This window comes from Hylobates moloch, unplaced genomic scaffold, assembly GCF_009828535.3.
Source record: "Hylobates moloch isolate HMO894 unplaced genomic scaffold, HMol_V3 SCAFFOLD_1, whole genome shotgun sequence".
Taxonomy (NCBI): Eukaryota; Metazoa; Chordata; class Mammalia; order Primates; family Hylobatidae; genus Hylobates; species Hylobates moloch.
Genome location: NW_026652276.1, coordinates 113,799,538 through 113,823,710, shown reverse-complemented (window position 1 = coordinate 113,823,710; position 24,173 = coordinate 113,799,538). Strand labels below are relative to the sequence as shown.

Genomic DNA, 24,173 nt, shown 5'->3' with positions numbered 1-24,173 from the left:
CCCAGGCTGGAGTGCAGTGGCGCAATCTCAGTGGCCGCTGCCACACCTGGATAATTTTTTGTATTTTTGGTAGAGATGGGGTTTCGCCATGTTGGCCAGACTGGTCTTGACCTCCTGACCTCAGGTGATCCACCCTCGGCCTCCCAAAATGCTGGGATTACAGGCATGAGCCACCATGCCCAGCTGCATTCTTTCATTTTTACTTGAAAAACTCCCTTAAGCATTTCTTTTAAGGTAGACCTAGTGGTCCTGAATTCCCTCAGCTTTGTTTGTCGAGGAAACATGTTATTTCTTCTTTCTTTCTGAAGGATAGCTTTGTCAGACGTAGTATATTAGTTGCTGGCAGTTTTTTCTTTCAGCACTTTGAATGTATTTTTTGATTCTCTCCTGACTTGCAAAGTTTCTTCTGAGAAATCTGCTGACAGTCTAATGAAGATTCTCTTGTCTATGTCATGCCACTTTTCTCTTGCCTCTTCAACATTTTAAAAAATCTTTGACTTTTGACTATTTGATTATATTGTGACTTGGTGAGTATCTATTTGGTTTGAACCTCTTTAGGAATCTTTAAGCTTCATGGATTTGGATGTCTAAATCTTTCCCATGATTTAGACAGTTTTCAGCCATTCTTTCTTTAAATAAGCTTTCTTCTCCTTTCTCTACTTTCCTTCTCAAACTCCCATAACCTGACAGTGGTTTGCCTAATGGTGTCTCATTGGCTTTCTTTTCTCTCCCTCTTTTTTTTTTCTTTTTTTGAGATGGAGTCTCTCTCTGTTGCCCAGGCTAGAGTGCAATGGCATGGTCTCAGCTCACTGCAACCTCTGACTCCTGGGTTCAAGTGATTCTCCTGCCTCAGCCTCCCAAATAGCTTGGACTACAGGCGTGTGCCACCACACCCAGCTACTTTTTGTATTTTTAGTAGAGACGGGGTTTCACTATGTTGGCCAGGCTGGTCTTGAACTCCTGACCTTGTGATCTGCCTGCCTCAGCCTACCAAAGTGTTGGGATTACAGGTATAAGCCACTACGTCCAGCCGTCTTTTCTCTTTTTTATTCTTTTTTTTCTTTGTCCTCTCACTGGATAATTTCAGAAGATCTATATTCAATTTTACAGATGCTCTCTCCTGTTGAAGTTTACTATTGTGTTACATTGCCCAGGCTGGTCCTGAACTCCTGGACTCAAGCGATCCTTCCACCTTGGCCTCCCAGAGTGCTGAGTTAACAAGTATGAGCCACTGCATCCAGTCAGTCCCAGCACTTTGGGAAGCTGAGGTGGGAGGATCACTTGAGCTCAGGAGTTTGAGACCAGCCTGGGCAACATAGTGGGACCTTGCTTCTATATTAAAAAAAAAAAAAGTCTTTGGGAGGCCAAAGCAGGAGGATCACCTGAGGTTAGGAGTTAAAGACCAGCCTGGCCAACATGGTGAAACCCCATCTCTACTAAAAATACAAAAATTAGCTGGGCGTGGTGGTGGGTGCCTGTAGTCCCAGCTTCTCAAGAGGCTGAGGCAGGAGAATCACTCAAACCAGGAGATGGAGGTTGCAGTGAGCTGAAATCACGCCACTGCACTCCAGCCTGGGCAGCAGAGTGAGACTCCATCTCAAAAAAGGAAAAAAGAAAGAAAAGAAAAATTCCATATCTCAGTGTTTACTCCTGAGTTTTTGAGATTGTTATTAAGATCATGCTCTACTGTGATGATTTGGGTTTGTTTGATATTTAGAAAAAAGCATATTCTTTTGGGTGTTCAGCCACACTGTGCTTTGGTGTCACAACTGCACATTGGTTTCACAGCTGCAGGACAAGTTCGAGCATCTTAAAATGATTCAACAGGAGGAGATAAGGAAGCTCGAGGAAGAGAAAAAACAACTAGAAGTGGAAATCATAGATTTTTATAAAATGAAAGCTGCCTCTGAAGCACTGCAGACTCAGCTGAGCACCGATACAAAGAAAGACAAACATCGTAAGAAATAATAGTTTCTCTTACTATTCTGAGGGTCCTATCATTCTACATCGCAACTTCCTGTGAGATTGTCTTTGTAGCATTTAACTCTGATTGAAGTTCTCATTTTAAAAATTGGCTTGCTTATTGTATATTTTCCCTAGCTAAAGTGTGAACTCCTAGCGGGGTGTAGTGGCTCATGCCTGTAATCCCAGCACTTTGGGAGGCTGAGGTGGGTGGACCACCTGAGGTCAGGAGTTCAAAACCAGCCTGACCAAAATGATGAAACCCTGCCTCTACTAAAAATACAAAAATTAGCTGGGTATGGTGGCCGGTACCTGTAATCCCAGCCACTCGGGAGGTTGAGGCAGGAGAATCACTTGAACCCCAGAGGTGGAGGTTGCAGTGAGCCAAGATCTCACCATTGCACTCCAGCCTGGGTGACAAGAGCAAAACTCCGCCTCAAAAAAAAAAAAAAAAAAGGCCCAGAAGGCAGGTCCTGTGTCCACCTTTTCAGATTCTGTATCTTGGCACTTAGGACGTACACTAACACAAAGATGACATTCGATCAATATTTGCCAAAATGAAAAAACAAAAGAAACATGTAGCATCATGTAAAAGGAGCTGGTTAGGTGGAGAAATTTATTTACCATAGTCCTGCTTTTGGGTCCAGTAATGACTTTTACATTTTATATCCAAATAGAAGCTGGGGGCTTTGTTGGGGACTCATAGGCATAAAACGTTAACTTATACAAATCTAATTAATAGGCCTATTTTCCTTTTTAAATTCTACTACTCATAATTTCTTGACAGTTTTTATGATAAAAGGTTGGATTTTGATTAGAACTCCCATGCTTTTGTGTCAGACTTAAAACTGATATTAGAAAAAAGAATTCAAAAGCTAGAGAAAGTCAGAGTACAATGAGAAGCCATGAGTTACATTTGAATGATAATATTATATGTTACAGATTTGGGGTATATGCCAAAGTCATCAAAGTTGTAGAGAATAAGGCCGGGTGTGGTGGCTCACACCTGTAATCCCAGCACTTTGGGAGGCCGAGGTGGGTGGATCACTTGCGGTCAGGAGTTTGAGAACAGCCCGGCCAACATGACGAAACCCCATCTCTACTAATAATACAAAAGTTAGCTGGGTGTGGTGTTGTGCACCTGTAGTCCCTGCTACTCGGAAAGCTGAGGCAGGAGAATCTCTTGTACCCAGGAGGCAGAGGTTGCAGTGAGCAGAGAGTGTGCTACTGCACTCCAGCCTGGGTGACAGAGCGCTGAGTCACCACACCTGGTATGAGCCACCGTGCCCAGCCCACAATGACTTTTATACATATTGTTAAATGATCTTACAGATTTCATAATTTGGGGGAAGAAAAATTTTACTAAATGGTCTTTTAATGGAAACTCTACAGGAACCAGAATCTTTGCTTTGTTCACTTATGTATCCATTCCTAGGGCTAGAACAATGTCTGACACATAGCGGCAATTATTCCTTGAATAAATGGACCCAGCAATAGTACATTAGCTATGCTATATGCATACATTAAAAATGTAGATTATTGACTTTCAAAACATAATTAATATAACTTCTTACTGCTTCTGAACATGTTTGTGAGTTATATTGCTGAGGGGCCTTTATCTTCTTATTCTTTCATCTTAATCCAATGTTATTAAAACTGAAATCACCAATATTATCCCATATTTAAAAATAACATCTACCTTATAAAAATTATCTCTGCTGCATTTGAGAATAGACTTTTTAGGTAATAATGGTATAATCCATAGGGTTTTTGAGAGCACAGAAGGATTCATGCTAACAGAACATTTTATTTTCTATTTTCCAAGAGCTATAAAACATGATATTATATGATACTATAAGGCATATTTTTACTTTTTCCATAATTTTTTCTAAAAAAATTAGTGTTGGTTTTCCATATAACTTTTAACTTTATAAGTAAATATTTGTCTCTTTCAGCTCCAGTTTCATGTGAAATAGAGTTTCCAGATTTATGTAGCATGGAAAGTTTTCATATGTCAGAGTTACTGATTTTTGCCAGTCATTTTCTCAATTATTTACTTCTTTTATCTTTAGTTGATTTTTTTTGTAGTGACAAGTTTTGTTTCTATTCTCATTTCCTTTTGTGTATGTTCTATGTAGATTTCGTTTTTGGTTACTATGAAAATTGCATATAACATCCTAGAGTTATAACATTCTGATTTGAATTTATTTCAACTTAACTTCAATCACATACCAAAATTCTACTGCTATATAGCTCTACTCTTTTTAGGTTATTGATGTAACAAATTGTATCTTTATTCACTGTACACCACCTAACAGATTTATAATTACATGTTATGCATTTGTCTTTTAAATCCTGTAGAAAATAAAAAGCGGAGTTACAAACCAAAATTACAATAATACTGTTTTTATGTTTGTTTATGTATTTACCTTTACCAGAGAGCTTTATATATTCATATAACTTGCTTATTTACTTATATAATTACTGCCTAGAGTTCATTTATTTCAACCTGAAGGACTTTAACACTTCTTGTATGGCAAATTTAGAGATAAATGGATTTTTTCAGCTTTTAAAAAAAATCTGGAGATGTCTTAATTTCTCCCTCATTTTTGAAGGACAAGTTTTCCAGCTATAGATTTCTCAGTTGACAGGTTTCTTCATTATTTTAAATATATAATCCACTGCCTACTGGCCTTCCAAGTTTTCTGCTGAGAAATCAGCTGCTAATGTTAAGCGGATCCCTTGTCTGTGAGAGTTACTCTTCTCTCTGAACTTTTAAGATTCTCACAGTCTTTTTTTTGTTTTTTGAGACAGAGTCCTGCTCTGTCACCCAGGCTGGAGTGCAGTGGTGTGATCTCAGCTCACTGAAACCTCCGTCTCTTGGGTTCAAGTGATTCTCCCAAGTAGCTGGGGCTATAGGCATGTGCCACCATGCCCAGCTAATTTCTTTGTATTTTTAGTAGAGATGGGGTTTTGCCATGTTGCCCAGGCTGGTCACAAACTCCTGGACTCAAGCAGTCTGCCCAGGACTACCATTTACCCAGCAATCTCATTACTTGATAGAGACCCAAAAGAAAATAAATCATTGTACCGAAAAGGCACATGCACTTGTATGTTTATTGCAGCACTATTCACAATAGTAAAGACATGAAGTCAACTTATATGCCCATCAGTGGTGGACTGGATAAAGAAAATGTGGTACATATACACTGTAAAATACTACACAGCCATAAAAAAGAATGAGATCATGTCTTTTGCAGCAACATGGATGCAACCAGAGGCCATAATCCTAAGAGAATTAACATAGAAACAGAAAACCAAATGCTGCATGTCCTTACTTACAAGTGGGACACATGGACATACTTTGGGTACATATGGACATAAAGGTGGGGACAGCAGACACGGTGCTACTAGAGGGGGTAGAGGGAAGAGAGGGGGAAGGCAAGGGCAGAAAAGCCACCTATTGGGTACTACACTCACTATCTGGGTGATGGGATCATTCATACCCATGACCTCAGCATCATGCGAAATACTCACGTAACAAACCTGCAAATGTACGTACTCTCTGAATCTAAAATAAAAGTTGAAATTACAAAATTATTTTTTAAAATTACACATATATATACTTATTGGCACTATTAAAGACTGTCAGGGCACACAATGACTCAATCACAGAACCGACCCAACTACAAAAATGGATTGATTTAATCACATTAATTGATTTAATCTCAAGGATGTTATGATGGAAAAGTGAAGCCATCATCAGAAGTTTTGAATATCTAAAATAGCATATTTAGATATTAAATTTTAAAAATATTTTGAAATAATACAAAATAAAAACAAAACCTTTTTATTGTGCATCACAGAAAGGCGCTTTCCTAAAAAATATATAGATCCTACAAATTCATCACAAAATACTTTTTTTTTTGAGACACAGTTTCGCTCTTGTTGCCCCAGGTTAGAGTGCAGTGGTGTGAGCTCGGCTCACTGCAGCCTCCCACCCCTGGGTTCAAGCGCTTTTCCTGCCTCAGCCTCCCAAGTAGCTGAGATTACAGGCACCGCCACCATGCCCAGCTAATTTTTTGTATTTTTAGTAGAGACAAGGTTTCGCCATGTTGGCCAGGCTGGTTTTGAACTCCTAACCTCAGGTGATCCACCTGCCTTGGCCTCCCAAAGTGCTGGGGTTACAGGTGTGAGCCACCGCACCCAGCCCAACTACACATTTTTAACACACAAGTCAAGAAATAGAACATTAACAGCACCCCAGAATCCCCCCATACCCCTTCCCAAACATTGTCTTCTCTCTTTTTTTTTTTTTTTTGAGATGGATTCTTGCTCTGTCACCCAGGCTGGAGAGCAGTGGTGATCTCGGGTCACTGCAAACTCTGCCTCCTGGGTTCATGGCATTCTCCTGCCTCAGCCTCCTGAGTAGCTGGGACTACAGGCGCCCGCCACTACACCTGGCTAATTTTTTGTATTTTTAGTAGAGACAGGGTTTCACTGTGTTAGCCAGGCTGGTCTCAATCTCCTGACCTCGTAATCCGCCTGCCTCGGCCTCCCAAAGTGCTGGGATTACAGGTGTGAGCCACCACGCCTGGCCTGATTCATGCTTTTGAAATACAATTTAACACACCTTTTCCTAATTTGATGTCCTGAAGGTATATATCTCTTATTACCTTCTACATTAGTGCTGTCCAATAAAAATAGGAAGTAAGCTACATATGCAATTTAAAATGATCTAGTATCCACATTAAGAGAACAAAAATAATCAGATAAAACTAATTTTAGTAGTGTTTAACTCAGTATATCCAAATTATTATTTCAAAATTTTAATGTTAAAATTGAGATATTTTTAGGTTTTTTTCCTACTAAGTGCTTAAAATTCAGTGCAAATTTTATACTTAATAGCACATCTCAAGTGCTGAATAGCCATACATGAACACAGCAATTCTAAAAGATTTATTGTTTTTACCTTTTCACATTTAGGTCTATGGTCTATCTGCAATTGATTATTTTTATTATTATTATTTTCAAGGCAGAGTCTCATTCTGTTGCCCAGGCTGGAGTGCAGTGGTGCCATGTTGGCCAGGCTGGTCTTGGACTCCTCACCTCAGGTGATCCACCCCGCTCGGCCTCCCAAAGTGCTGGGATTACAGGTGTGAGCAACAACACCCAGCCTAATTTTTGTACTTTTAGTAGATACGGAGTTTCACCATGTTGGCCAGGCTGGTCTTGAACTCCTAACCTAAAGTGATCTGCCCGTCTCGGCCTCCCAAATTGCTGGGATTACAGGCATGAGCCACCACGCCCAGCCGATTTTTTCTAATATCAGAGGAATCACCAGGGTCTTCCCTTTCTTTTGATTCATTTATTTTCTTGGTTCTGAAATGTTTTTTAAAAATATGAAATGCTTAATGAATTTGTGTGTCATCCTTTCCCAGGTACCATGCTCATCTTCTCCATGTCATGCCAATTTTAGTATATGTGCTGCCGAAGTGAGCACTGGTTCTGGATTTATTTATTAGTTCATTTATTTTTGAGACAGGGCTTCACTGTGTCTTCCAGGCTGGAATACAGTGGCACGATCATGGCTTACTGCAACCTCTGCTTTCCAGGGCTCAAGCAATCCTCCCGCCTGGGCCTCCCAAAGTGTTGAGATTACAGGCATGAGCCACTGTGCCCAGCCTGGAATGTTTAACTGCTGACTTTGATGCCTGGTTTTGGTTGTACTAGACACTCCCACTACTTTTGTCTTTAAAAATTACTGGTTTGTTCAGCTCCTTAAAAATATCTTTGGTGTTTTAGACATCAAAATATGTGAGTCCAGGTGTGGTGGCTCATGCCTGTAATCCCAGCGTTTGGGGAAGCCAAGGTGGGAGGATCTCTCAAGCCCAAGAGTTCAAAACCAGTCTGGGCAACATAGTGAGACCCCTGTCTCTACAAGAACTAAAAATTAGCTGAGCGTCGTGGTGCATACATGTAGTCCCAGCTCTTGGAAGGCCGAGGCAGGAAGATTTTGCTTGAGCCCAAGAGGGCGAGGCTTTAGTGACCCATGATCATACCACTGCACTCCAGCTTGGGTGACAGTGTGAGACCCTGTCTCAAAAAAAAAAAAAAAAGTAGATTAATAATTGCAGAAACATTGTCTATGCTCCAGGTGACTTTAAAAATTAGGCCTAATCTTGGCTGGGCATGGTGGCTCACACCTATAATCCCAGCACTTTAGGAGGCCGAGGCGGGTGGATTGTTTGAGGTTGGGAGCTGGAGACCAGCCTGGCCAACATGGTGAAAGCCTGTCTCTACTAAAAATACAAAAATTAGCTGGGTATGGTGGCAGGCACTTGTAATCCCAGCTACTTGGGAGGCTGAGGCATGAGAATCACTTAAACCTGAAAGGCAGAGGCTGCAGTGAGCCGAGATCTTGCCACTGCACTCCAGCCTGGGCGACAGAGTGAGCCTTGGTCTCAAAAACAAAAACAAAAAACAAACAAAAAAAATTAGGCCTAATTTTTATTTATGGTTTACTTTTTAGCTTTCATCAGAGCAGTTTTCTGGTTTTTTTTTTTTTTTTTTTTTTTTTGAGACGGAGTCTCTCATTGTTGCCCGGGTTGGAGTGCAGTGGTGTGATCTCAGCTTACTGCAACCTCCCAGGTTTGAGTGATTCTCCTGCCTCAGCCTCCCAAGTAGCTGGAATTACAGGCACCCACCACCATACCCAGCTAGTTTTTTGTATTTTTAGTAGAGATGGGGGTGTCACTATGTTAACCAGGCTGGTCTCAAACTCCTGACCTCGTGATCCGCTCGACTCAGCCTCCCAAAGTGCTGGGATTGCAGGCATAAACCACTGCGCCCAGCCCATCAAAACAGTTAACTAACATTTAGAGTAGATGGCCAGGCATGGTGGCTCAGGCCTGTAATCCCATCATCTGTTTGGGAGGCCAAGGTGGGAGGATCACTCTAGTCCAAGAGTTTGAGACCAGACTGGCTAACATAGTGAGACCCCCATCTCTACCAAAAAACAAACAAACAAAAAACAAAAAACAAATAGCCGGGTGTGGTGGTGCAAATCTGTAGTCCTAGCTACGTGGGAGGCTAAGGCAGAACTGTTTGAGCCCAAGAGTTTGAGGCTGCAGTGAGCTATGATGGTGCCACTGCACTCCAACCAGGATGACAGAGCAAGACCCTGCCTCAAAAATAAATAAAATCAAATAGACAATAGAATCTTCTGAGCTTTTCACCCTTTCCACAGGTTATAGGTGCCTGCAAGAAATAGTGAGTGTTACAGGTAGACATTTTTCATTGCAACATAACTAGGATACTTTTTCTAACCATGTTACTGTACAGACGTAGAATGAAAAGCCAATCGGCCGGGGCTATAGCAGGAATTCAGGCATCGTGCAGATGACTCAGTTTGAAGGGCCCTTTCTTTTTTTTTTTTTTTTTGAGGCGGAGTCTTGCTCTGTCGCCCAGGCTGGAGTGCAGTGACGTGATTTCAGCTCACTGCCACCTCCACCTCCCAGCTTCAAGTGATTCTTGTGCCTCAGTCTCCCAAGTAGCTTGGGAGGGTATCAGCCTGGCTGATACCATCCTCTTAAGTCTGGATTAGACCTGCTGGCTTGCTTCTTTTTTGTTTTGTTATGACAAGGTCTTGCTTTGTTCTCCAGGCTGGAGTGCTGTTGTGCGGTAGTTCACTGCAGCCTCAACCTCCTGAGCTGAAGAGATCCTCCTGCCTCAGCCTCCCGAGTAACTGGGATCACAGGCACATGCCACAGCTCTCAATTTTCTGTAGAGGCAGGGTCTCACTATGTTGCCTAGGCTTGTCTTGAACTTCTGGCCTCAAGTGATCTTCTCACTTCGGCCTCCCAAAGTGCTGGGATTGCAGGCATGAGCCACTGTGCCGGCAAGAAATAAGGTTTAATTTATTGGTGTGAGCTGTCCAGTTGGCTGTGCTGAGAGCTGCTGATGTGAGTCGGTTCAGGGCCAGGGTGAGAAGCCGTGATCCTTTTGAGCTTCTCTGCACCTTCACCTTCTGGAAGAGGGCAGGGTCCCCGCAGTCAGACTCCCTGCCAGCTCTTGGTGTGCCCTGACTCAACACCCCTCTGACTTGTTGTCATTGTGGTTCCTGGCATGTGGCACTAAGCACTATTTTTTTTTTGAGTCAGGGTCTCACTCTGTTGCCCAGGCTGGAGTGCAGTTGTGCAGTCTCAGCTCACTGCAACCCTGACCTCCCAGGCTCAAGCGATCCTTCTGCCTCAGCCTCCCAAGTAGCTGGGATCACAGGTGCCCACCACCAGACCTGGTTAATTTTTGTATTATTATTATTATTATTATTATTATTATTATAGAGATACTGGGTATCCCTATGTTGCCCAGGCTGGTCTTGAACTCCTGGGGGTTCCTCCCACCTCAGCCTCCCGAAGTACTGAAGTTGCAGATGTGAGTCATCACAACTCAGACAGAGCTTTTTAAAAACCAAATAGAGATTTTATTTCAAAATTAAAACAAGATTTTAAAATGTTTAAATTAGGCTGGGTGCAGTGGCTCACGCCTGTAATCTTAGCACTTTGGGAGGCCGAGGCGGGAGGATTACCTGAGATCAGGAGTTCGAGACCAGCCTAGCCAACATGGTGAAATCCTGTCTCTACTAAAAATACAAAAATCAGCCAGGCCTGGTGGCTCATACCTGTAATCCCAGCACTTTGGGAAGCCGAGACGGGCAGATCACGAGGTCAGGAGATCAAGACCATGCTGGCTAACACGGTGAAACCCCCGTCTCTACTAAAAATATAAAATAATTAGCCGAGCATAGTGGCGGGCACCTGTAGCTACTCGGGAGGCTGAGACAGGAAAATGGCGTGAACCTGGGAGGCGGAGCTTGCAGTGAGCCGAGATCATGCCACTGCACTCCAGCCTGGGCGACAGAGCAAGACTCCATCTCAAAAAAAAAAAAAAAAAAAAAAATATATATATATATAATTTTCCTCTCAGTCCCAGGTATTCTAACAAGCCTTGACAGCCCCCATTTTGAGATGACAGCCTGTGGCAAGGGCCTGACGAACAGGTTCTGTGTGTAGAATTGAGGTTGTTGTGGAGTAACACTTCCTCGGGCTGCATCAGCCTGTGGGTGAAAGTAAAGTTGGGTGCGGTGGCTCTCACCTGGATTCCTTGATGCTTTTAATACCCTGAGTCCTCTACCCCACTCTGAGCCACATTGACACTGTGTGCCAAGGTGCGTGGTGTGGCCCACAGGATTGCTTGTGAGAACTGCTCCTTCAGCCCCACCTGTGGCCTCTCCTTCTCCAGGGTGAAGTCTAGTTCCTGATGTTCATGCCACGTTCCTTCTCACCAGGGTGCACGGGCATCACTGCCTCCAAAACACCTGATTGAAACCTGTTCCTGGTGGGGCCACCTCATCTGTAAAGGATGGCTTTCTCTAAAGCCAGTTCTCCCACCACAGTGGAAGTAAAGAAAATTATGAAAACTGGCTGGGCTGCTCACACCTGTAATCCCAGCACTTTGGGAGGCTGAGGGGGGCAGATCACTCGAGGTCAGGAGTTCAAGACCAGCCTGGAGAACATGGCAAAACCCTGTCTCTACTAAAAATACAAAAAATGAACTGGGCATGGTGGTGTGTGCCTATAATCCCAGCTACTGAGGAGGCTCAGGCATGAGAATCGCTTGAACCCATGAGATGGAGGTTGCAGTGAGCTGAGATCGTGCAACTGCACTCCAGGCTGGGCAACAGAGCAAGACTGTCTAAAAAAAAGAAAAGAAAATTATGAAAACTCTCTCTTGAATATATGGGCACCTCCTGACCTGAACAGGGAGGTGGTTGAGGGGAGGTCCTGGCAGGTGGGACAGGGTATCCTGGCAGGGCAGGAGCTGGGACTTCAGTGTATTTAGTGTCTGGACTTCAATGGTGCCCTTTGTCATAAGTATCCATCTGCATCCACTGACTTATATGGGGGAACCTGGGGAAAAATCAGTGATACGGTTTGGCTGTGTCCCCACCCAAATCTCATCTTGAATTTTAACTCCCATAATCCCCAGGTGTTGTGGCAGGGACCCAGTAGGAGGTAATTGAATCATGGGAGCAGGTTTTTCCCATGCTGTAGTGAATAAGTCTCATGACATCTGATGGTTTTATAAAAGGTCAGTTCCCCTGTACACGCTTTCTTGCCTGCTGCCATATAAAATGTGCCTTTAGTCTTCCTTTGCCTTCCGTCATGATTGTGAGGCCTCCCCAGCCATGCCGAACAGAGTGTCCATTAAACCTCTTTCCTTTATAGATTACCTAGTCTCAGGTACGTCTTTATTAGCAGCGTGAGAATGGACGAATACAAACAGCTTCAATGGCTTAAGTGGGTCCAGCCACCACTCCAGAAGATAAAGGATTATAAACCATGGTGGCATCCACATGGTGCTAACTCAGCATATGTGCAGAGTATAAGCTGTGGGGTTATGGTGGCCTCCACCTAGATTTCAAAACATGTATTGAGCAGTCGGGAGCCCCAGGCAGAAGTTTGTCACAGAGGTGGTGCTACTGCAGAGAGCCCCCACCAGGGCAATGCCTAATGGAACTGTGAGAGTGGGGCCACCTCTGAGATCCAAGAACTGTAGAGTTTTTTGTTTGTTTGCTTGTTTTTTGAGACAGAGTCTTGCTCTGTCACCCAGGCTGGAGTGAAGTGGCACAATCTTGGCTCACTGCAACCTCCACCTCCTGGGTTCAAGCGATTCTCCTGCCTCAGCCTCCCGAGTAGCTGGGATTACAGGTGTGCACCACTATGCCCAGCTAATTTTTGTGTTTTTAGTAGAGATGGGGTTTCACCATGTTGGCCAGGCTGGTCTCAAACTCCTGACCTCAGGTGATCCGTCTGCTTTGGCCTCCCAAAGTGCTGAGACTACAGGTGTGAGCCACTGCATCTGGCTGACCTATAGAGTGAATAATGTGCAACTCCAGCCTGGGAGAGCTGAAGGCATGATACTTCAACCCATGAGAGCTGCTGCGTGAACTGAGCCCAGTGGCAACAGCAGTATAGTAGCCCTATAGTGCTAGCTCTAGAGGGGCAGGGCTGCTCTAGGCTTTGGGGACTCAACCCTCCCAATGTATCCAGGTAGCAGTGCAGGAAATAAAAGATTTTTCTGGGGTCTTAAGATTTAATTTGTCTGCCTTGTTGGGTTTGGACTTACTTTGGGCCTGTTACTTCTTTGGGCCTATTTCTCCTTTTTGAAATGAAAACATCTGCTGGGCACGGTGGCTCATGCCTGTAATCCCAGATACTCGGAAGGCTGAGGCAGGAGAATCACTTGAACCTGGGAGGTGGAGGTTGCAGTGAGCCAAGATCGTGCCATTGCACTCCAGCCTGGGCAACAAAAGCGAACTCCATCTCAAAAAAAAAGAAAAGAAAAGAAAAGAAAACGTCTACCCTATATCTGTCCTACCATTGTATTTTGGAAGCACATCACTTTTTTTTTTTTTTTAATTTCACATGCTCACAGCTGGAGGAAAATTTGCCCCAGGATGAATTGTGCCCTGGTTCTCACCCATATCTGATTTAGATGAGACTCTGAACTTTAAACTTTTGAGTTGGTCCTCCTGAAACAAGTTAAGACTTTTGGAGCTATTGGGATAGAATGAATGTATTTTGCATGTGAGCAGGACATGAATTTGGGTGGTCGGGGCAGAATGCTATTGCTTGAATGTATCACCCAAAGTTCATGTGTTGAAAACCTAATCCCCAATGCAACAATGTTGACAGGTAGGACCTTTAAGAGGTGATTGGGTCATGAAGACTCTGCCTTCAGGAATGGATGAATGCCGTTATTGTGGGAGTGGGGTTCATTATGATGTGAGTGAGTTCCTTATGAAGGACGAGCTCAGTCCCCTTTCTGCTCTCTCGCACGGTGTGATACTTTCTGCCATTGTCCGCCACAGCAGGAAGGCCCTCACCAGATGTAGCCCCTCTACTTGGACTTCATCAACCTCCAGAACCCTGAACCAAATAAATTTCTGTTCATTATAAATTACCTGTTATAGCAGCACAGAATGGATGAAGACAAGTGCCTCTGAATGATTTACCCTGGAGAGAAGAAACTGGTTAAAAATGCAAACTTTTGAGTGTCTCCCAGAGCTCTGAATCTAAATCTCTGGATGTCTAAATCTCTGGATATCTAATTTTTAACAACTTGCCGGGTGATTCTTAAGCACATTAAAATTTGAGAACTGCTGCTCTATGTCCAGTATCATTTTAACCTGGAAAATATGCACTCACCAACCCTTCAATCAATGTTATTACCTGAGTTTGCCTGATCATAAAGGTCACTAGAGGGCTTGATAAAAATGCACATTCTTAGGTCTCTCTGCTGGTGGGAATCATGTATGAAACAAAGCCCAAAAATCTATATTTAAAAAAATTTTTTATATGTTTTGCTTTTCTTGAGATAGGGTCTCTCTCTGTTGCCCAGGCTGGAATGCAGTGGCATGATCTCAGCTCACTGCAACATGCGCCTCTCTGGTTCAAGCAATTCACTGGCCTCAGCCTCCTGAGTAGCTGAGATTACAGGTGCCCGCTAACATGCCCAGTGAATTTTTGTATTTATAGCAGAGACAGGGTTTCACCATGTTAGCCAGGATGGTCTTGATCTCCTGACCTCGTGATCTGCCCGCCTTGGCCTCCCAAAGTGCTGGGATTACAGGCGTGAGCCACCGTGCCTGGCCACAATTTGTACGATACAAAAAGCTACCTTTTTTCAAAGAGGAGATTTAATTCTAGCCAAAATATTCTATGTATTCATTAACCTTCTGTTTTAAAGAAGACTAAACCAAGACTTGAAAATACTCAATTATCCTACCATTTAAAGATGACCCCTACTTGGCCTGTGATATTTGTCCTTCTGCTCTTTCTTTTAACACAGTGTGTGTGTGTCATGGGGCCCGCTGTTGCTCATACTCACAGTGGCTCCAGGACTGGGACAGCCTTTCATGGGTGGCAGCAGGTGGGGGCGCTGACCCTCTGTTACCCAGCTGTGCAGAAGATTCCAGCAGAGGAGATGGGCACCAGGCTAAGAGCCAATTGGCTCCTTGAGATCTTGTTGGGTGCCGTGTCTTGGGTATGTGTGCTACTGAATTGGAGCATTTCTAACATTTGTGGTGACGATCTCATTAAATACAATAGAATATATCTCTGAATGTTCTCTGCCCTTGACCAGGAGCTGAGGAATACCCCATCACTTAAAACCAGAGGCCTGGCAGCTCCCTCTGTATGTTTCATATTAATGACCACACCAAAGTCCACTGTACAATGAACCTACTCAAACTCTGGGTCAGCTGACCATTGAGACCATTCTATTGTGGTATACAGTGCTGGAGATCTTTATAGGCCAACATACTTCCACATATACACAGAGACGCTAAGGACTCTTTGACACGGTGACAAGTTACACCAGGGCCATGTGATAACTTCAGACTAGTAGCCCACAGCATCACCCTTCCACCCATTCCCGAGTTCATCTATGCCATTTCCACTTAGGAGAACAAAAGCCTGAAAAATTCATCTCATCTCTACGTCATCTCCATGTGAGGACTGGGCATATCAAACTTAACCTTCAGCTACAGCTGTGGTGAGGAATGAATGGGTTGATTTTTGGAAAACGCAGTGGTGATGAAATGTTGTTTTTAGAATATCAATCTTTGTGTTGTACTTTGCACATGGGAACATATTTTCTGGCAAAAAGCACACAAACTCGCAGAGACATTCACAATCACTCCACATTGACTCATTCCTCCATACCTCCCAACCCTGATGCACAGGACCCTCTTCTATCCAAATGACATTCTTCCTTCCAGGCACTAGAGTCAACGGTCACATTTCTTGACCGGGTTCTTCACTTTTCAAGACAAAAGTGCTTGAACCACATTTCTGGCAGGAAGTTCAAACCAGAGTGGCTCTCCAGAAAAAATGAGGCAAGAAAGTGTCACCTTTGTCAACACTAGAATTTTTCCTCAGCATAGGGGTGATCCCAGAATACATACTGTTTGTCTCTGTGGCTTTGTCCACCTGCATTTAGAGAAAAACAAAACACTATAAGAGTCAGACCGTGCTGTGTCCTGTGTGCACAGGTTTTTCTTTCTCTCTCTCTCTCTCTCTTTCTTTGCTGGAATCTCTCTCTGTCACAGAGTCACGATCTTGGCTTACTGCAACATCCGCCTCCTAGGCTCAAGTGATCCTGCTCCCTCTGCCTCACCAGTAGCTGAGATCACAGTTGCCGGTCAGCATGCCCGCCTAATTTTTATATTTTTAGTAGAGATGGGGTTTCACCATACATATCTTTACTTGGTGACATTAGAAAAGCAGATGGGAGACAGTGGTTGAGGCAATGGTCCCAAAATAAAGCCTAGAAGACATTTCTGGAAAGGCACGAGGTTTTTATGCAAGACTTCCAAGACTGTTTTGGTTGTATAGTCACAATGTTAGAAGAAGAAGGCTTTTCCCCTAAAAAAATTCTTTCTGCCGTACAGTTCGTAACTGAAGGTGTCATCTAAGAATGCCATCTGAGATCATTTCTTACCGGGTAATGAACCCTCATGTTTTCCCACCAAAAAATTCTGTAAGTCATCTATAATGTACATGGTAAGATTTTCCTATCTCAATTCAAATGAAATAAAAAAGAACCAAGAGCAACAAAATTTCCATCTTAGAAACATAAAGAACTTACCATGTGAACACCTGGGACATCCTTAGATGAAGTTTCCTGTGCCAGGTCCTCATCTGATCTAGGAAACACAGAGTAACTGTCAGCATGTTGGTTCCACAGAAGGAATCCCTTAGGCAACCTTGGGTGCTGGGGGCAGGGGGCTGGCATGTGTAAAGGAGGTGGGTTAAGGGCAGAAACTTGGCTGCCACTGGGACACCATCCTGGGTGATGAGGGAAGGCAAATGAGACCATCAGGAAAGCCACAGAAGTTAGGGCCTGGTTCTCCGGCTAAGCCACCCTCACCACTGCAAAACAGGCAGAGTTCACACAGGGCAGCATACAAATGCACAGCTGATTTTATGACAGTGTCCCATCACCCCCTTGTGCATTTTGAGGCCTGGTAAATTTCCTTTTTTTGTTGTTGAAATGTTATAATGTCATTTATCTTTCCCGGATCTATATATGTTTCTCCTGCACTTATCATCCATTTTATTGGCTTTAAAATCAATACTGTGGCCAAAATACATCATATTTATTATTTTAATAATCAAGTGCACACTTCAGGGGCATCAGTGCCATTCACAATTCTGTGCAGTAAACTAAACATTATCCAAATCCAGATGTCTTATTTTCCACCTTAGGAAACTAGACAAAAAAAGTGTAGTGAATTGTAAACCAGGCAATCCCCCTCCCCCAAAATATAACAATATTTGCAGAAATCAATGTAATACAAATAATAAACAAAGAAACTCAACAAAACCAAAAGCTGCTTCTTAGAAAAGATCAATAGAATTGGTAAACCTCCAGCCAGGCTAATCACAAAGAAAAGACACAATGTACAAATAATATGAATAGAAGAGGAATTATCCCTGCTGATCCCATGAACATTAAGAAAATAATAACAGAATACTTTCAACAAATGTATGCCTGCAATTTTTTAAGTGCAGGAGTGAAAGTTTATTGAAAAGTTTTAGAGTAGGAATGACAGGAAGCACAGTAGCCTTTGACAAGAACCAAGCAGGCAACTTGCGAGATTCAAGTGTCTATGCCCACAAATTTCCTAGCTTAGACGAAATGGACAAATGCCTTCAAAGGGAGAAACTACCATAACCACCAAAGGAGAGATAGATAATCTGAGTAGGCCTCTATCATTATAGAATTTAATCAGTAAGTAATGACTTTAAAAAAACATGCCCACATAATTGTACTGGTGAATTCTGCCTAAAACAATGGAAAACATAGTCTTACCAGCAAGTGATCAAAATTCTACATATTTACCCAGCTAAATTTAAAAATTATGTTCATCTGAAACTCTGCACAAGAATATGGGCAGCTTTATTCATAATTACCCAAATTGGAAGCAGCTGAGATGGTCTTCAGGAGGTGAGTGAACCAACTAACACTGTTCGATGAAACCAATGGGCTACTGTTCACTGATAAGAATTATTAAGCTGTTAAGCTTCAAAATGATACAAAAGATCTCACATGTATATTGCTAAGTAAAATAAGTTAGTCATAAGTAGCTACACACTTTATGATTCCAACTCTATAAAATTCTGGAAAAGGAAACCTATAGAGGCAGTAAAATCATCCACGGTTTTCAGGAATCCTCAGAAAAGGAGAGGAATTAGCAGGTGCAGCTCAGGTCATGTTTAGGATGTGAAATTATTCCGTCAGAGTGACAAAGGACATTGTCAGTTTGTCAAAACCCATAGACTGGACAACACAGAATGAACCTTGATGCTAACCCTAGACTTCTGTCCATAAGAATGTGTCACTATTGGCTCAGTCACTGATGCTAACCCTGGACTTCTGTTCATAAGACTCTATCACTATTGGCTCGGTCATTGTTACAAGTGTTATCACACTCATGTAAGATGGGATCACAAAAAAACACTGAGTTACCACTTCCTCCATTTTTAGGTTACTTCCAAACAGTTTGAAGTGATGTCCATTACTTTACAAACCTGGCAAAACTGTCTCAGAAAAAGATCCTTCTTAGTTAATGTTTTAACAATCAGCAAAATGTTTACAATTTGCACTGAGATGTTATTCACTATTAAAAGTAAAGTAAATCCAAACCTAGAATGGAAATTCACCTTTACTCCTGTAGTTGTAGCACTAGTAATTGACTTAACACATTTACATATGTACACATGATATAAAGAATATAGCATTGCAATTTTATAATTGTCTGAAATATGAGACACTGAAGAATCTAGAAATCATATCATGAATGAACTGAATGACTGAATTTCCATGATACCTTCTGTTGATGCAACTCTAGGGTGTACACGGCTGCGATGCCAGTGATGGAGGATTCGCTTCTTATGCTTGCGGTGGCAGACAGTGGATTCCCCTGGCACCCCAGGATCTGCTCTTTGATCTTCAACAGAACATGCTGGGAAATGAATTAAAATAAAGACAGCTGTTGATATCTTGCTGCAGAAGATCAGAGAAATGAGTAATTATTTATTCACAGCTTAAATGTTTCATCCCATTGTTCATCATCTGCAGAGCAAAGCCCCCTGAATTTGAGTTGGGCTTCAGAAAGAACTCGCACTGTGGGTTGCACTTATAACTGTGCAGGCAAATGCCTGTATTGAGATGAGACATTACAGACAGGTAGTAGATTGGAGTGACCAAGAGCATAGGATCTGGTGCATAAGATCTGAGCTCAAGGACTTTTGAGAAGCTGCTAGAACCTGAGGTAGTTCTATAGACTCCTCTATGCCTCCAATCCCTAGTCTGAATGTGGAAATGTTGATAATGGCCTACGTTATGTTAAAAGGGTAAAAATAGTTAAATGGACCTAAAACCTTAAGATGGGTGCTTCCTAAGTGCCATAAAGTGTTCAATTATTTCATGTCTGGAAGAACAAGCCAGGCCCTTGGTAGTGGTTAATAGAGAAGCCACTTGGGAGACTACAGGGCAGTGGAGGGTAAAATTATCTTCATTCTTGACATGGGTCTCATGCTTTAGAACTCGTGAAAAGTTTCTGTTCGAATTTCCTGTGATGCCCACATCAGCCCAGAGAGATGGGCAGAGCAGGGGCTGCCACTCAAGAGTTGATGGTTCAGGGAAGTGAAATGAAGAGATTTGAAGCGACCTGCCTAGAGTCACAACACTGATGAATGATCTATCTGGGACAAGAATTTGGTTGGTTTTCTGGGGACAGAGATCCCTGAACATCTGAGGCCTCTAAATCGTGGCCTGGACCCTGAACCTGGAGCTCTTTCCACTCCCTTTCTCAATCCTCCTGCACCAAGGGCTTTTCAGGAAGGTTGATGTATTGGAAGAGGTGGTGAGTCCAGAACAAAGCTCAAATCATTTAACAAAACAAAACTCCTGTCTCTAGGTTTTAACCCCTGGGCTAAAATATGGCACTTTCCTGCAAAGGAAGCCTCTCTGAGGAACAAATTCAAATGTCTGGTCATCCTACCCAGCGCCCTGTATTGTCAGCTGTCTGGCAGTGAGCACCCCTCCATGACCAACTGACCACACCAAGGGACCAAGTTCTGCTTGGCCCCCAAGGTAATTTGGAATGTAGGACATTCCAAACTACCACTTGATGGCTGTGCCAATAATAAACTTCTCTTCAACTGAACCATCCTGAACAAGCAATTAATGGGAATTAACTGAAAATGTGGCACCCCAGTTTGTTTTTCAGTGTTTTCTTCTGTATCTAGTCTATGAAAGAGTGTGGGGGAAAAAAATGCCAGGTGTGGTGGCTCACCTCTGTATCCCAGCACTTTGAGAGGCCAAGGCGGGCAGATCACAAGGTCAGGAGTTCGAGACCAGCCTGATCAATATGGTGAAACCCTGTCTCTAATAAAAATACAAAAATTAGCCAGGCATGGTGGCAGGCACCTGTAGTCCCAGCTACTTAGGAGGCTGAGGCAAGAGAATTGCTTGAACCTGGGATGCAGAGGTTGCAGAGAGCTGAGATCATGCCACTGTACTCCAGCCTGGGTGACAGAACGAGACTGCCAAAAAAAAAAAAAAAAATTTTCCAGGCACTGTGGCTCATGCCTGTAATCCCATCACTTAGGGGAGTCCAAGGCAGGTGGATCAAGAGGTCAGGAGTTCAAGACCTCCCTTGCCAACATAGTGAACCCCTGTATCTACCAAACATACAAAAATTAGTGAGGTGCGGTGGTGGATGCCTGTAATCCCAGCTACTCAGTAGGCTGAGGCAGCAGAATTGCTTAAACCTGGGAGGTGGAGGTTGCTGTGAGCCGATATCATACCACTGCACTCTAGCCTAGGCAACAGAGCAGGACTGTCCAAAAAAAAAAAAAAAATGGCATTGGAAACAGTGTATTTTTCTAGAGAAAAGTATTTGAGGCAAAAATCTTGATAGAAGAATAAAAAAATACAAATTGAGTAATAAAACTCTAAAACATATTTATAAATCTGTAGACAAATAGGAGTTGGGAAAATAAAAAATAATCAGAATGACATTTAACATACAGGAAAACTGGCACATCTGAAGAAATTGCGGTCAGAAGATAGATAGAAATGAACATACACACCTCTGAGGCAGCAATTACAAACATTTCCCATTGTGAGTCCTCTGAGACAACTAAGCTGTATTTACTGCCAAAGTTCGGTTGCCAGAATGGCAGTTAAAATGAAAGGCAAGACCTGCATCATCAGACCACCTCAGCAACAGGTCACAGTAGAATTTTCGCAAGCATACATGTCACAATATGGGGCCCAACTGCTGTGATCTAGACCAGTCCATTGTCACATTGACAAGGGGTCACTCAGAGTCCATGTTTCATTTCAAAAACTGAATCCCAGACACACAGTATTATTCTGTGTGTATGAAACAAATATTAAAGGAGGAAAATGATCTGCCTCTCAAATATATTTGATAGTGAAAATTTCAGGGTAAAAATAAGAAAAGCCAATACATTGAGAATAAAGGGAGATTCTAGGCTGGGTGTGAAATGCCATCCCTACCCATTTCTACTATTTCTGAGTCAACAGAGAGTCCTAGCTTCAACAATTCTAAACTAGTTCCAAATTAAATTTAAAATGCATTAGTATAAGTTCAATTTTAAAGCCTATCTCTAAGAATATAATTCACAGTAATCAAAAAAGATACGAAATGATTCAGTATAACTTTCCATCACTGTTGATTCATCACAAGTTTTAAGAACTATTAAATCAAATGGGTCATTAATGAGGCATAAAAACTGCATTAATATAGATGCTGCAATTTTTTTTCAGGGATTATCTAATTGAAGGGGTGGTTAACAGGATTTGGGAAGAAACACATATTACCTGTGTAAATGGAGAATTTTAATTGTCAACAACTGAATAGAAAACTGGGCAGGTGTGCATATATAAATATACACATATATGAGAGAGAGTGAGAAAACTCAATTAAAAAATACTAGACCACAGATTTATATCTCTTAATGCCAAATTCGGAAAGACTTATTTATTTATTTATTTATTTATTTATTTATTTATTTATTTATTTATTTATTTATTTATTTATTTATTTATTTATTTATTTATTTATTTATTTATTTATTTTGAGACGGAGTCTCGCTCTGTTGCCCACGCTAGACTGCAGTAGCGATCTCAACTCACTGTAACCTCCGCCTCCCGGGGTTCACGCCATTCTCCTACCTCAGCCTCCTGAGTTGCTGGGACTACAGGTGCCTGCCACCACGTGCAACTAATTTCTTGTATTTTTAATAGAGACAGGGTTTCACTGTGTTATCCAGGATGGTCTCGATCTCCTGACCTCGTGATCCAACCGCCTCGGCCTCCCAAAGTGTTGGGATTACAGGCATGAGCCACTGCACCTGGCCCCTGGAAAAGACATTTTTTTTTTTTTGAGGCAGAGTCTCGCTCTGTCGCCCAGGCTGGAGTGCAGTGGCACAATCTCGGCTCACTGCAAACTCCCTCTTCCGGGTTCACGCCATTCTGCTGCCTCAGCCTCTCCGAGTAGCTGAGACTACAGGCGCCCGCCACCACGCCCGGCTAATTTTTTGTATTTTTTAGTAGAGACGGGGTTTCACCGTGGTCGCGATCTCCTAACCTCGTGATCCGCCCGCCTCGGCCTCCCAAAGTGCTGGGATTACAAGCGTGAGCCACCGCGCCCGGCGGAAAAGACATTTTTAAAAACAGAATATGTTAGAAAGAATAAAGAGGAATGAGCATAAGGCTTTCCTTCCTGGTGCCACCTAAGTGTTCACAGTAAATGAAAATAATTGTCTTTTACACTGGTAGCCAAAGCCCTTTTGTAAGGCTTTGTCATGCTGTCAGTGCTATATGATTGTTCAATTAATAAATCTGGAAATATGTGCAGAAACTTAACAGTTGTTACTTCCAGAGGCAGAAGCTGGCAGGCTGCAGAAGAGGAAAAGACAAGTCCAGATTTCGGTGTGCATTCTTCTGTACCTTGTGAATGTCCTACAAGTATGTTATTCCTGATATCTTTACTGTGATTATTTTTAAATAAAAAAACTAATACCCCCAAATGCTGGTAGAAGATGAACATTTCAATTTGCTAATGCTTTACAGGGACAAGAATTCAGGAAAGACACAGAAAAGATAGCTTATTGGTCCTTGTAGATGTCTGGGGACTGCAGAGAAGTCTTATGGAGTGGAATTGAATCCACAGCAGGGGGTTGGAATCATCTGGATATGCCGTCATGCACAGGTCTGCAGAGGAACTTGGCCTTGGCTGGAGAACTTACATGACCACCACCCACACTTCCACACCTGCTCAGCCCAGCTGCAGCAGCTTGGCCAAGATAATGGGTGCTCCTGCTCAAATGAGACTTCCCAGCTTTTGCGGAGTTTATTACCAGCCTCGCTAGCAGCTACTTCCCACTTCTATGCAAAGGAAACTGCCAATGAGGTTACAATCAATTTTTTTTTTTTTCCTAGAGTGAGGCCTGGCTGGAAAAGGACAGGCCACCCTAGTGGCCTGTGAATGACCTTGGAGGGTCACCAGGCCCCCTCAGCTGTAGGGCTCCAGAGCCCACCCCTGGCTGAATGCATCATGCACTGGCCCTAGCCTGGGATGATGAGGCCAAGGCATCACCAGCTTTGACCCTGGTGCCTCTTGCCTGGGCAACTGTCCCCTGTGCACTCAGCAAGGCACGTGCTAATTTAATCCAATCTGTCAGCCCAGGTACCTGGAGCTGAAATGGCCTGCCCACATTTGCCCCGCCCCAGCCCCTTCTCAACATTAACCTTGAGAGTCAGTGGGGTGTTCTTTGAGAGTGGGCCTGCTCCAGGTGCTTCACTCACATCACGTACTTCATCAAAACCACTGTCAGAGGTAGGGCCTGTTAGGGTCCCTGTCTCACAGAGGAGGAAACTGAGGCAGAGACAGGGTAGGTACCTCAACTGAGGACACACAGAGAATAAGCTAGGATGGAACCTGGTGGCAGGCCCGGACTTCTCCGCCCAGTGACAGGCATGCAGAGAAGCCAGGGCACCTTGAGCTGCCATCCCTCTGCCACTTACCCACCTGCTTGCGGTCC

General features: G+C 43.0%; 1 protein-coding gene and 1 non-coding gene across 2 annotated transcripts in view; one reads left to right on the top strand and one right to left on the bottom strand.

Moving 5' to 3' along the window:
* The window catches only part of SEPTIN14 (septin 14), a 99,471-nt gene extending 80,008 nt beyond the window's left edge, over nt 1-19,463 (top strand). Inside the window, exons 10-11 of the mRNA XM_032753406.2 lie at nt 1,789-1,957; nt 18,944-19,463. Coding sequence (XP_032609297.2) covers nt 1,789-1,957; nt 18,944-18,969 — 195 coding nt within the window. The 3' untranslated portion in view covers nt 18,970-19,463. The remainder of the gene's footprint in view (nt 1-1,788; nt 1,958-18,943) is intronic.
* LOC116809807 (U6 spliceosomal RNA) lies at nt 7,359-7,465 on the bottom strand. Its single transcript, XR_004369992.1, has one exon. It is a non-coding gene; the product is annotated as a U6 spliceosomal RNA (small nuclear RNA).
* Nucleotides 19,464-24,173: the final 4,710 nt, after the last annotated feature.